The 15,174-nt window shown below is 47.5% G+C and overlaps 1 protein-coding gene across 1 annotated transcript in view; it reads right to left on the bottom strand.

Moving 5' to 3' along the window:
* Fam169b (family with sequence similarity 169 member B) overlaps window positions 1-15,174 on the bottom strand; it is a 99,298-nt gene that overhangs the window by 39,945 nt on the left and 44,179 nt on the right. The window contains exon 5 of the mRNA XM_029535540.1: window positions 3,128-3,213. Within this exon, the coding sequence (XP_029391400.1) occupies window positions 3,128-3,213 (86 nt within the window). The remainder of the gene's footprint in view (window positions 1-3,127; window positions 3,214-15,174) is intronic.

Raw genomic sequence — 15,174 nt, 5'->3', positions numbered from 1 at the left:
GACAACAACCCTTTGGAGGCGCCCAGAAGATCACGTGTGGATCCCAGACATTGAAACAAGAAGCCAAAACATTGAAGGTGCCTTGGAGACCCCAAGANNTTGGAGATGCCANAACCATGGGCTATCTGCTGAGGAAAGCTGCTATCAGGGAGTGGAACCAGCCCAGCAGAAAGAAGTTTGTTGCAGTCAACAAAGATGAAAAAGGAGTTGGAGATCTGAAGACTGCTTTGAGATCAGATGCAGAGTTTAAACTGTTCACCTGGTTTCCTGTCTTGCTTTGTGGGTTGACAGTTAAATGTTTGGATGAATCTCAGAAGAGACCTTGAACTTTGGGCTTTTAACATTGTTAAGACTGCAGTAGACTATGAGAGCCTTGGAAACTGACTAAATGTATTTTGCCTTATGGTATGTTTAGGTATGCCCCCCATAGACTCATGTGTTTGGACAAGCCTATGGGGACCAGGGAGTGGAGTGTGATGGTTTGTATATACTTGGCCCTGGGGTGTGACCTTGTTGGAGTAGGTGTGTCACTGTGGGTGTGGCCTTAAGAACCTTACCCTAACTGTCTAGAAGTCAATATTCTGCTAGCAGCCTTCAGATGAAGATGTAGAACTCTTAGCTCCTCCTGCACCATGTCTGCCTGCATGCTTCCATGTGTACTCCTTGATGATAATGAACTGAACCTCTGAACCTGTAAGTCAGTCCCAATCAAATGTCCTTTATAAGAAAAGAAAGAAAGAAAGAAAGAAAGAAAGAAAGAAAGAAAGAAAGAAAGAAAGAAAGAAAGAAAAATCGTGTGACCAGTAATTATGCTTCTAGGTTTATACACAAGAAAATTCAAAATGCATGTTCTCATAAAAAGTCATACAAAGAGGCTCATGAGAGCTAAGAAGTGCGCACTACTCAATATCCATCAACCAAAGACGGGATGATAAAATGTCCATCCATACACTGGATATTCAGCCAAGAACAGAGTCAGAGTGATGAAAGTCCTATGCAGTGATTGATTGAAGACCATTAAACATCATGGAATTGTATATATACTTTTACAGTAAATTTATGGCATGCAAATTACATGTCAATGAAACTTGCTTAAAGAACAGGACTTAATTTAAAGTTTTCAACCTGGCTGGGTGTGGTGGCACACGCCTTTAATCCCAGCACTTGGGAGGCAGAGGTAGGCGGATTTCTGAGTTGGAGGCCAGCCTGGTCTACAAAGTGAGTTCCAGGACAGCCAGGGCTACACAGAGAAACCCTGTCTCGAAAAACCAAATAAAAGCCATTCAGGGAACTCTCAGGGTTCACCTGTCTCCACCACCACCACCACCACCACCCCGGGTTTGGGTAGACACAGTCATGCCTGGCTTTTTGCATTGGGTGCTAGACATTCCAGCTCAGGACCTTATGCTTGCGAAACAAAGTTTCTTCCTGAACCAACAGCCCAGCCATAAAGCATAAACAAAGCTTTAATTGTCCAATAGAAGAAACGACACTATGAAGTCATTCTCCAAACTGAAAGTGAACAGATGTTGACATTTCAGTCAGCACTTCCTGAACAGAAAGTAGCTTTCTGGACCAGTTGTGGAAAGACACACCATTTCAAGAGGGTAAAGAATCTTTATCTCACCCACATAATTAAAATAAATCTGGCAGCCAGATGAACAGGTAGTTTACGAGGCACACGGTCAGATCTCCTGGCTGATTACTGCCTCCCTCCTTAGCCCCACCCCAGCTGAAGTGCAGCTATTCTCTGGCACCCTGAGGAGCCACCTGACTCCACCCTCACCATCCCAAGGCTCCTACTTTACAGCTCTACAAAGCCACAACTCTTCAAAGGCTCCAGGTCAGACATCAGAGGCACAGAAGTTTACACCCAGCTAAGTCACTCACTGAAACTCAAACCTGTGTCTCCACGTGCACAACCAAGCGTTTGAAGATTCCGAAATTAGACCAGGCCCACGAAGAAGCTGGGGCAACAGAGATGCCAGATAGAAACCGGATCTGTTTCTAAATCTTCTATCAATCACCATGACCTGAATATATAGACAGAAAAACGTCTCAACACAGCAGAGAAATGGAACAGACTAAAGCTGACACACCGAGGCACAGAAGGGACATGAGATGACAGAGCAGACTGAGCGGTACTCAGCTATCTGGTCAGCCGTGACCACACGCTCTTGTTTTCCTGGCTGGCAAGATGCTAGAACTGATAGCTGTGCCCCCAAAAGATACTGAAATCCCCTCCAGCACCTCTGAAAGGGAATTTTTTTTTTTTATAATTTTTATAGGTTATCGAGCCACGGTGGGGCAGTCTTCTTCCAAAATCCAATACAACTGATACCCTCATCAAAAGCAGGACTCTCAACCTGGGCTGACAATGTTTCCAAAGAAGGCCATGTGGAGGCACATAACTACAGCCATTTTGGGCCAACGAAACTGCTGGAGCAAGCAGAAGCAAGGAGAGAGTGGACAACAAATTCCCTCACAGCCCTCCAAAAATACACTCCTCGATCTTGGACCCCCAACCTTCAGAATCAAGGGACAAAGCAAAGTTTGCTATGTAAGCGTGTCAGACTCGGTTCCCCACAGAGCAGCCCAGGAAAAGAATGCGCAGACATGAACAATGTAGACACAGAGGAAGCCACTCTTCAGGCAGCTGGAGATCAAAAGGAAGAAGCCCCGGCCTGGCCGTAGTGGGACGTACCTTTAATTACAACACTCAGGAGACAGAGGCAAGCGGATCTCTGAGTTCCAGGCCAGCCTGGTGAGTTTGGGTAGCCAAGGTTACACAAAGAAACCCTGTCTTAGGCCTGGAGAGGTGGCTCCAGCGGTTAAGAGCACCGACTGCTTTTCCAGAGGACCCAGGTTCAATTCCCAGCACCCACATGGCAGCTCACAACTGTCTGCAACTCAAGTTCCAGGGATCCAACACCCTCACACAAATATACAAGCGGTAATACCATCGCACATAAAAACAAATAATCTATTTAAGAAAATGAAAACCTGTTCATTCAACTTCCTGATAAACGAGCTTGGTAACCATCTTTCATTTATTAACATGGGCCCAAGGAAAGAGACCTTGAAAACCTGTTTTGCAAATATTTGACTTAAAATCATATCCCCTCACCTTCATGAGCCCTTCCCGTGTGGGATCTGAAGTTCTTAGGACGTCTTCGATGGACCACCAGGATTCCTTTAAGTAAACGGCCACAACTGAAGGAAAAAACCAAGAGAAAGGCGTGAGTCACACAGCAAACTCACTGGCGGTGAGGTGCCACTTTCCACAGCACGGGCTGACGAGTTGCATGCTTTGTGGAGGATCTGGGTGACATTTTGAGTTGCGTTATAATGTTGTGTAGAGATCCCAGGGCCCTGAACATGCTACACAAGCGCTTCACCACTGACGTAATCTCCCAACCTGGAGTAACTCCATAAACGGAGTCCTATAAAAACACAGATTAGTATCACTTGATAGGAACAAGACAGGTATTTACAGGTGACTGTCTGTGGTTGAGAAAAAGAAATATCCCATTGACACTGAATAAAACAAAATACAAACCAATATTGAAGCAGTCAGTGAGTTAAGAATTACATTTTTTTTAGGTTTGGGAATGTATCGCAGTTGGTAGAATGCTTGTCTACTGTGCATGAAGCCGCAGGTTCAACCCCCACCACCACATAAACTGGGTATGTAGACTTCAGTGGTATACATGATGCAGATCCGGTATGCATGGGAATAGGAGCGAAGATGAGTAGAGGCAGGAGAGTCAGAAGTGCAAGATCACCCTCAGCAATATAGCAAGTTCAAGGCCAGCCTGGGTTACATGAGACTCTGCCTCTTTTTTTTAACATTATTTTTTTTTTCTTATTAGAAACATATATCAAGGGACTGGAGAGATGGCTCAGCGGTTAAGAACAATGACTGCTCTTCCAGAGGGTTCTAAGTTCAAATCCCAGCAACCACATGGTGGCTTACAACCATCTGTAATGAGATCTGATGCCCTCTTCTGGTGTGTCTGAGGACAGCCACAGTGTACTTATCTATAATAAAGAAACATATAGGATTTCTGGGTTCGAGGCCAGCCTGGTCTATAGAGTGAGTTCCAGGACAGCCAAGGCTACACAGAGAAACCCTGTCTCGAAAAAAAAAAAACCAAAAAAAAAAAAGAAACATATATCAAGGGTTGGTGAGATGACGCGGCAGTTAAGAGCACTGGCTGCTCTTCCAGAGGACCTGTGTTTAAACCCCAACACCCACATGGCATCTCACAACTATCTGTAACGCCAGTTCCGGAGGATCTGACATTCTCGCAGAGACATACACAGCGGCAAAACACCATCGGTGCACGTTAAAATAATAAAAAATAATAAAATAAAATGAAGAGACATATATCCAAGTCCAGTCATCTAGAGTTGGGGAAATGACTTGGCAGCTAAGAGCAAAGCCACTGCTCTGGCTGAGGACCTAGGCTCAGAATTTACAGCAGCCACACACAGCTCGCAGCATTTACAAACCCAGTTCTGGAGGACCTGACACCTCTGCAGGCACAAGGCACACATGTGGTACCAGACACACATGCAGGAAAATAATCGCACACATAATTTTCTAAACAACGTATCCTTTTCTAAAAAGATATCATTTGCACAGCTCATAACTCCCCAGGCATCGTAAGATCCAGTGTTATCCATGGGCTCTGCGTAAAGACAACTACTTCCTGTGTGTTGAGCAATGCCTTGGCACTCGACTCGGCCCTGCCTGCTTTCATGTGCACTTCCTCTATCCCCATAATGAAGCTATTATCAGCATCGTTTTGAGGACACTGAGGTGCTGAGAGGGAGGTGGCGTGAAGACAACTGGCTAGAAGGGCCAGAGGGAGGGTCCAGCTCTGGACTTCGGACCATAAATCCAGTAAAAGGCCTGGTCTTCAGAATGGATAGGACCATGTGGGGAGGAGCTATCTTTGGGAAAGGCGGCTCTGGAGCAACGACTTGGGAGTGGAGTGCAGTTTTCCTTCCTCCTATCTCACCGTTACTAACCGTGCTGCCACCCTGGTCATTTGCACAGCATCCTCAGAACCAGGTCTGCAGGTAGACACACATTCACCCTGCCCCAGATGCCCCACTCGGGTTGCCTGAGCACGTCAGCCCAGTGTCTCGGGAGCTGCTAGATAGACTGGGTATGTGTTCCCTGCCTGCCGATCGATGAGTGGATTGCTCCACACTTTTCTGCTCCCATCCCATGGTTTCAGCCATTTGCCTCAGATGACCAAGGTAACCCCTCACTGGAACCCACTTCCAGTCTCGGTCTCACCAAGCCATCTCTACTTAGTGGTCAGGCCTTGAAAGGTGAATCCCACCCTGGCTTCTGCTTCTTTGTTCTCACCTCACATACAAAAGTTCCTTTGCTTGCTTTATGTTATTTTTATTAATAGATATTACAAAAACAAAAACAAAAACAAAAAACTACTTCTTAAGCCAGGTACCAGATCCCAAGGGTTTGGGAAGCCACGCGATTTTAAATTTTAAATTTAACTTTTTTTTCAAAAAGATTTATTTATTGTTATATGTAAGTACACTGTAGCTGTCTTCAGACACACCAGAAGAGGGCATCAGATCTCATTATGGATGGTTGGGAGCCACCATGTGGTTGCTGGGATTTGAACTCAGGACCTTCGGAAGAGCAGTCAGTGCTCTTAACCACTGAGCCATCTCACCAGCCCTAAATTTAACTTTTAAAATTTCAATGTCTCTAATAAATTTAGTAAAAATTAAATTCTAAATTTTAAATGCACCTTCCCTTTGAGCCCTTTCTAAATGAAGATTCAGGGGGACAACGTAATCAAAAAAACCAAGTCATTTAAGATTAGGTTTGTGACAGTAAACACTGTGAACCACCCAGGGTCAGCAGCCTTCCCCCTCCTTCCCTGTTCTGCTATTTGAGACACCTTAGTGGAGATCTGTGAGGACCAGGCTAGGAAGCACAAGCCAGCCAGTCAAGGTGAACCTGCCCCTCCTCCTCCAAAGGCCAACAGCCTCCCTTCTCCCTGCCTGTTAGAGTCACTGACAGCCCTTCTAAAATTCATGCAGCAGGCTGGGAGGGAAGAGCCAATTAAATGCCTGAGGCTCACCTTCACTTAGTCAACGTGATTACTCTCCAAAATGGCAGCTAGTAGAACTTGCAGGGGCTCTCAGCAGCCAAGGGAACAAGCTGTTATTTCCCAGCAAGACAAGGCGAACCAGCGAAGCTGTGCGGTTTACTAACAGACTGTGCCCCCTTTAATGTTCGGTCCTCTAACACTGGTTCAAACAAACATGCTGACAGGGCACCTTTTGAGTTTCACGGCGCACAGCAGGGCCTTCCTTCATTATGTTGGGCAATTACAGAATGGACTCAAATGGTCTCATGATGTTCTTCAAAACTCATCTTCAATGGCTAAGGATACATAACAATGAACGTGGGGTCCAGTCTAAAATAAACCGGTCCTCAAACCAGAATCAGCCTGGAGGATGCGGCAGCTTCTGATCAGTGGAGTGGCTGGAAATGCAGGCAGCGGAGCTGGCAGCAGAGCCCATGCCAAGGCTGGCATAGCACAGCAAGGACACGTGATGGCACCGGGGGACCGACAGGTGCTGCGGGGCCTTCACTGTAGAGACCCTGGATCTAGGCAGCGCTAAGGAGAACAAAATGGAAACAAAAACACCTATGCCTCAAAAAAAACAAAAGTTCCCTAGCAGATATCACTCCCCACTCTCCCCATCCACCCCCACCCCCTGTCCAGAGCTAAGAGGAGCAAACAGGCCAGGTCATCATGAAAGGCACTGCCAAGGCATTAGCACCAATTTAATTTCTCTCTCTCTCTCTCTCTCTCTCTCTCTCTCCAAGTGACAGGTGACACGGAGCTCAAGGAAGACGTTGCTGATGGATTTTTACTCTACAGCAAGCCAAGGTTTCTCAAACAAGTTAAGACAGTGAAGTCCCTAAGTGAACTCCCAGTGGCCCAGATTCATCCCGGGCAAGAGGGGATCAAGTAAATTCAGCTCTCCTTGGCTGAGCTTCCAGCTGTCCACAGAACCTTGGCCCCAGGGACTGATGAATTTACCTCTGTCCTGACTGCAGAGCTTGGCAGCTTGCAGAGGAAGACAGAGCCCAGCTAACAACCCTGACCAAGGCAGGGAGGTGCTGAAACTGACTGTCATGGGGACCCAGAGGAAAAAAAAAAACAGCTCTGCAGTAAGGGGGGAAAGGGACAGTGTCCTCAGAGAACTCCAAAAAGTCTGAATCACTGGATTAAGGCTTCAGCTGGCAGAGGAGACGGGCTGTTAATGTAAGGCAGAGACACGGAGCCCGGCCTGCGAGGGCAAGGCCACAGTCAAGACGACTCAAGCCACCAGGTGAAGAAATGAAGAAGAAACGGTTGTAAACACCATTTCAGCAAAGCCTCTCGAGTCACTCAGATCCCAGGGTCTGAAGGGCTTCATCAGAAGCAGTGGACAAGGCGGCTGGAAGCAATTCCAGACTCGGCCCTGGCTACCTGGTGCAGAGAGGAGGGTCCAGACCTCAAAGCCAGCCGGGTCTCACACACCAGCTCCTCCAATACGAGCTTTATGGCCTGATCCATAGCTCAACCCAGCATCCTCTGCCCTGGTTCCATCGCAGGTACCACGGGAGAATGTACCAAACTGCATCTCCCAAAGAGTAGACGTTCTCCTGTGCTTTCTAGAAATGTCCTCCGCCTGCCTTAAAGCACTGCAAAGTGATGTGAAAAGGCCTTTGTCACTTCCAGTTTCCATGAGACGATAAAAAAAAAAAAAAAAAAGCTTTGTAAAAGGTCATCTCTACCTGGAAAACTTACTCTCCAGGTCTGCATAGAGATGTCTGTCTGTCTGTCTGTCTTTCACTGCTAGCTATCTGCCACCCTGTCCATCCTCTCCAATGGATGACAAGATACTCCTCACACATTTTTCTGTCACCAACCCTTTCTCTCAGAGGGCATCAAGCTGACCGTGGTACTCCTGATTAGGACACACACCTCGTCTGCCCAGACCCTGCCTACCAGACTGCCCACCAGATGAGCAGCGTGTGTATGCCCATGTGTGTAGGGAGGGGCTTGTGGTTGACAGCAGGTGGCACCTACCTTATGATTTCTTAAGGCAGGGTCTGTCGCTGAACTTGGGGTTCCCTAACTGGACTAGGCTGGTTGGCCAGAAAGCCCCAGGGACCTGCCTGTCTCTCCACCACCATTACTGGGATTACATGCATATGCAACCATGCCAAGATATTTTCTTTCACATATGAAATGCAATGTATTAATGTTTGATCACCAAGCCTTTAAATTAAACCTTGAGAACTTAGCCATTCTGCATAACTGAAATTTTATACCCTCTGAACAATATCTCCCTATCTCCCCCATCCACTGATAATTATCTATCATTCAATTATTTGTTTGAATTTCACTGTCTTCTTTCTTTTTTTTATTCTCATATATTATATTCCCCTCCTTCCATTCCTCCCTGTTCCTCCCGACCTCCCTCCTCCACCAGATCCTCCATTTCCCTTCAAATAAAAGAGCAGGTCTCCCAGGGATACCCACCGAATGTGGCCTAAGACTAGACACAAACCGTCATATCAAGGCTTGGACAAGGCAAGCCAGTAGGAGGAAAAGGGTCCCAAGTGCAGGCAAAAGAGTCAGAGACACTCCCCTGTAGCTGGTCTTTGCTATTTTGTGGGTTCTTCTTCCCTCTCCCAATTTTACCCAATAACACTAGATAGGTTATAGAGGGGAGAAGGGAATTAGGAAAATCCTTGAATCTAATTTCTTTCCTTTTGTTTCTTCTTCGACCACAGCTACTAGCAAACCATAACCAACCTCCTTAAATGACCAACAACCACTGACCCCACCTCTTGGGGCCCACATGTATGTGCCCTCTGAAAAGTTCCCAGAACCCTAAACATCATACAACTCAGAAATTATTTGCAGCTGGCAAACCACAATTCAGCTAAAGCACGAGGTAAATCATAGCTGCTGCGGACAGGGTGAAGCAAGCGCCACATCCTTACACCTGGGATTAAAATGAAAACACATTCTTATAATATTTCTGTGGTTTTTTTTTTTAAAGAAACCAAAATTCCAGGATTCTCAAAAATGCCCATACACTGTTGGGAATCCCATAAGAACACCGACCTACACAGCATAACATACATGCAAAGAACCCAGCTCAGCTCCATACAAGGTCTGTGTTTGTCAACTGAGTCTTTACGAGCCTCTATGAGGCCATGTTCATGATTTTCTGAACCCCTCTGCATGTCCAGATTGAGGGGACAGGCTGTGATAGCAAGAAGCCTGGACAGATGTTCAGGCCACAGCAAAGAGCAAACTTAGCAAAGACCAAGAGTGCTATGATGAAGGAGCAACATCTGTCAGGGAAAGATGGCTCAGATGCCTGTTTGCCACCTCTCCCAACTTGCTCCAGCGGGAGGCACCAAAATGGCACACTGTCCTGCCATAGGTGGAAATTCTGCCGTGTCGGTTCCCCAGGAAGCACACGCAATGGGGAGCGTGACTACAGCACTCAGCACCTCCACTTGGGAAATAAACAGGCGCTCTAGCCTAGGAAACACCCAGCTTGGAGAAAGAGAGAGGGCCTGGACGCAAGGCAGAATAAACTATGAGCACACTCAAGCTATGTGCAGTAAGGGGCTGGGGGGAGGAAAGGCAGGTCACACAATCAAGAATCCTGGAGAATGTGCAGGGGCCAGAGGAATGAGTGAGGTCGTGGTGAGCAGAGGCAGGCACTCCAGATGTGAGAAAAGAAAGAACCCAGGAGGTGTGGCCACACCAACACCAAAGGCATAAAAGAAGGAACAAGGCCAGTCTGGGTGGGCTCAGGAGATGATTGACAGCCACTCAGACCCCAAGGAAGGAGAGGGGAGACACAATTCCATTCCTGAAGCGAAGTAGTAGCAGTTGACACAATAGCATGCCTTGAGCACTCAGTGAGAACCTGGTGCGATGGCAGGGGTGGTACCTCACGTGGTGGCCACACAAGCTCATTCTGTTTCCCAGGAGAGGCTCAGGAGTTGAGATCCCCGCTTGAGGTCCTATGTGTGATCATGGTGCCACTAGAAAAAGATGTGACTATGGAAAGTCTTGCTGGTTCCAAAACCCCCAAGCACTGTGCCCACAGGTTAAAACAGACAGAAAAACAGGGGTGTAGAGCTAGGGTCAGGCCAGGCAGGAGGGGTCAGCAGAAGACCAGGCAAGGCAGAGGGGGTCAGCGGGAGATCAGTGAGCGAATGGGCCCAGACACCGAGTGGCAGAGCCCGGGAAGGGAAGAATTCAGCAGAGCCAATATTGTCAAGCTGTTTCCACCCTGAGGGAAGGGAAGCAATGTGGGACCTAGTCAGCAAATCCAACTATGTGCCAGGTACTGTGCTCAGCAGTAGAGATCCAGCAGGGTGACCTGGCCGTGACAGACACTGTGACATGCACTTTAAGTCTGTCTGGGAAGGATGGAGAGAACATTCCAAGACCAACCCTGAGGCAACAGATGGTGGCCAACCAAGGGACGGGATCCAGCCTTGGAGTCCACAGTAGTTGGATCAAGGAATCAGGCTCTGTAATAAGTCACAGAAGAGACCAAGCAAAAGAGGCAAGTACCCAGCTTCACAGAATGTAGATGAGGACTCTGGGTAACTGGGACATGTTCCTGTAAGCAACAGTTGTGATATATGTCCCAGTGGAGCATGAACAAGACTGTAGTTAATATCTGCTTTCCTAGATCCCAACTGTGGCGTCTAAAGCTGTGTGCTTAAAAGGGCAGTTTTCAAGAATGAAGTATTTAAAGCATGAAGAATAGACTAGGAAAAGGGTGAGGTCAGAGACAGGGAGAAGAGGAGACCGAAGGTAACACAACCCCAAGAGTGAGCGCCTAACCCAAAGCAAACCTGCTGACAAAGTAGGAGGTGCTGGGGACAGAAAGGACCCACTGGTAGTGGGTTTTATCCCCAGTCAGCAAAGTGGGCAGCCAGCAAGAGCAGAAGGAAAAAGGTAGGCTTAACCAGGAAGACTCAAGGGGGGCCATGGGGAGACATGAAGTGCCAGTTACAGACAACAAAGAAAGCCAGGCATGGTGGCACATGTCTATATTCCCAGAACCCCTCCAGTTGAGGCAAAAGGACAATGAGGAATTTGAGGACAACCCCAGCTACGCAGACAGCAAGGAGAAGGGAGCCAGGAGGCCGCAGAACACATTAGCCCAGAGTAAAAGAGTCAGAGCCGGTGCCCCATGCCATCTCCATAAAGGATTGAAGAGGAACAGACATCCTTCATCTGCCCCCGAAACACACATCTTACCTCCCTGAGCCATCTGCAAAGGGCTCACATACTGCCCCAAGGTCTGTACTTCTTCATCACAGCTAAAAGAGTTTCAGTCCCCCCACCCCCCCTCCTTACTTCCCTCTCTATTGTTCCCCTGCAGTTTAAGTCACCACTGGCCTGTTACAAATCTTAGAAATATCTGTGTTGGGGTTGGGGTTGGGGGGGGGGGACAGTTAAACCCAAATGACAGGCCATCTTTTCCCCAAAGCAAATACATGCAGTGGAGAGAAAAAAAAAAAAAAAAGTGATGAAAACTTCTGGCAGAGGCCAGCACATAAACACATTCCACTGAGTCGCACGACTTTTATGCAACATTGACTGTGCTGGTCAATAATTTAAGGGGAGGGGAAAATACACCAGTTGACATAGCAACCGTCACATTGCATTACTCGGGCTACCATTTCCATACAGATGTTGTCCTTAAAGGAAAACACTTCCCCCACTTCCCCCCCACCCCCGGTGCCCGTGAACTTGGGCACCTTTTGCCGTGAGAAGAAAACATCTGGCTTGCAGGACATTCACAGCCCCCTCCCCTCTGCATTTCTCAGGCTTCTCTTGCCTCAAGTGATTTGGTTTTTCATGGGTCTAGATTTTAACTCAAGGAAGATGGAGCTGAGGGAGGGTGTGGTGCCTAACTCCTGAAGTACAGTTGAACTAAAAAATACCAGGGTAAGAAAAAAAAAAAATCTAGTCTATCTAGGAAAGGAACCTAAAAATTGCCAAGGTGGACCAAGGCAAACTCACTAAGTTTCCCAGAGTTTCAGGAAGTACAGAGATGCAGACAGACACCTTAGTGGCACTAACAGAAACTTTTCACATGCACGGATGGAGGAAGCACAGGCATTCCTGTCCTTCAGGACAAAAGGCCCCACTCTGGACACTGTAAATATTTTCCTTGGCCTTCATAGTTTCCAAATACCAAAAGTCCCTTGGTATGAATGACATGTCTTCCTGGTATGCTCTTTCCCTCGGTTTAAGTCCATCTCCCGGGGCACGCATCATAAATCAACAGTGAATGGAAGAGGAAAGCCCAAACCATGGCCAACAGAACAGGGGTTCCCAAAACACATGGGGTGTCTCTGGTGAGCGCTGCTTCCTTCACAGACCAATGAAATCAAGATTCTGAGCATCTTAGCTGCCCAAAGTCGTGGGTACCTAAGAGGAAGTTGTGTTTCCAGCCAGAACTCACCCTCCTCTCTATTCCCTTAACTGATCTGAACTATCTAAGCATGAGTTTACTAGAGGCATAGAAACCATCCATCCATCTGGAGAATCAAGGGGACAGGCTCATTCTGCTAAGAGAGCTGGGCTGATCCAGGTCCATCCCTCCCACCTCCCATTAAGAAATCCACAGATCTACCCACTTTCTACCCAGTCTCCGTCTCTAAGATCTCGTCAAAGTCAAGATAGCCTGTTCAAGAGTGAGGGGTGCCTCAGAAAGGTCTTTCTGTTCTGAGAAAGCCCTCCAAGACCCTCTGGGGTGCAGCTCACATCTGACCCCACCCCCACCCCCACTTTTGCAAGCCAACCACCTGCCCCAAGGCAGCACAGCGCTCTGGTCTTAGTGTCGCAATCTTCCTTGGACCAAGACAGCCCCCTCGGAGGGCTGTCTACACAGAGGCTCTGGTTTCATCTGAATGTTTAGCTTGGCACTCACTGTCACTGCGGGCTATAATGGACATGTTTTTATTCCAGGAAAAAAAAAATCATCATTTTTTTCAATTCCCTGCTTGTTTTTTCTCAGGGTGCACATGACGCGCAAGCACCAAACACTGTAAATAAATTAGCAGCAATTTCAAGAGTGAATGTTGTGCTTGGTCACAAAACGTCCTGGGAGCCAAGGGGGAAAGACAGACAGTCTCCTGAGAGAAGTCAATGTGTAGCCATGGCTGTTCACACCACCACCTCAGTCTCCCGTCTCCCGAAGTGTCTGGCTTGCTGTTTCTGGGTCTGGGCCACCACTGTGTCTCATGGCTCCCTGGACAGAAACCCCAGGAACACGTGTCTGACATCCTCTTGGGTTGACAAACACCACACAGAGCCAGAATATCTGAGTGGCACTTCCTGCCTTCAGAGTGCTTATGATCTACCCATGAAGATCAGCCCCAAGGAGTGACCAGCACCATGGGCGGTGACATGTACAGAGCTTCAAGCAGACGTGCCCCACGCGGAAGGGATACCTACAGAAGGAGTCCCACTCAGGAGAGAGAGCATCAGGTTTCAGCCCCCTCCTATCCACGGTATACTCTACTCCTCCCCTACCACTGCTACCCCCAGACCATGTAGAAAAAGACCCCAGTTGATCTCACCTGACACCATTTCTTCTAAACAACCGAGCTTGGTGCCAGCATATGACCCGACCTAAACCCCTTTCATCCTCATCTTCATCCACACCCTAATGTGCTCTTTCCCACTGTTTCCCCTACTTGTGACAGGCTAGCCCAATGCACCCCTGACCTGGCTACTGGCAGCCTCCAGGGACGACCATTCTGTCATAGCCAATGTTCCTTCCAACCACCCAACAGTCAATCTGCTGGGCACTGGAGAGTCCGAGCCAGAACCCTTGACTCAGCCTTCATCCCACCCCACTATCAAAAATATCACCATGCACCAGGTGTGGTGGCACATGCCTTTAATCCCAGCACNCTGGTCTACAAAGTGAGTTCCAGGACAGCCAGGGCTATACAGAGAAACCCTGTCTCGAAAAACCAAAAAAAAAAAAAAAAAAAAAAAAAAAAATAAAAAAAAAAAAAAAAAAAAAAAAAAAAATATATATATATATATATATATATATATATATATATATATATATATATATATATCACCACTCATCTTTTGATCTCTGTTCTTTCTTCCCCTACTCTTCCACCCTGGCCTCCAGGGTGGAAGATACAGCCAGGAACATAATAGGATTAACTATAAAGAGAAACCTGGAATCCTTCCAAAAAAAAAAGGTGGGGGGTGGGGGGGAACTGCTAAGATTCACAGCTAGAATTGCCAGCTGCCAAAGGTCCCAAAGCCCTACAGGTCACAGGAGCCCTGTGAGCATGTAGAACAGATGCCATTATTGAGCTGGGCACCAGGAGGCAGGGACAGAGGGCCAAGGAAGTAGCAGTGGGCATCTTCTTGGGGTTCACACCTCTTGTGAACTTCTACTTTCCTGCCAAGAGCCACTCACGGTTCTCCCTGACCCCAGTAATGCCATCTCATTCCAGAAACTTCCGTAGCACTCCGATACTGTGTCTCTGTCACATGACTCAATTACAGATTTTATCAGCTTCTGGAAAGTCTTTGCCCTGCCAGTCTGCCAACTAATATCTCGCCATTAATTAATTAATTAATTAAAAGTATATAAAGCAAACATTGTCAGAAAGAGAGCTTTAAAAGAGAAAACCTGATAAGGCTGTCAGCAATGTGGCTCTGCAGCTCCCAGAGAAGCCTGACATGTGACAGTGTCTCTGTCACAAAGGTATGACTGTAAAGGAGGCAAGTTGTATCCAATAGGGAAGGATCTATCTGCAGGCCCCCCAAAGACCCTGCATAACTTTGGTGGGGAGGGCCACACAACTGCATAAACTAGGTAAGTGCTCAAGGGAGCCTAAGAGGAGATGGCAGACATAGACAGGACAGTTCCCAGAAGCTCAAGCTCCCAGGCCCGCAGGTCTGGCAGACACATGCAACAACAGAGACCCTGTCTCAAAGTGGAAGACCAACATTCAAGGCTGTCTTCTGACACACACACACACACACACACACACACACACACACACACACACGTGGTCTCTCTCTCTCTCTC

Source organism: Mus pahari, chromosome 1 (assembly GCF_900095145.1).
Source record: "Mus pahari chromosome 1, PAHARI_EIJ_v1.1, whole genome shotgun sequence".
Lineage (NCBI taxonomy): Eukaryota > Metazoa > Chordata > Mammalia > Rodentia > Muridae > Mus > Mus pahari.
The sequence above is the reverse complement of the archived record's forward strand: the minus strand, read 5'-3'. Positions and strand labels throughout refer to the sequence as shown.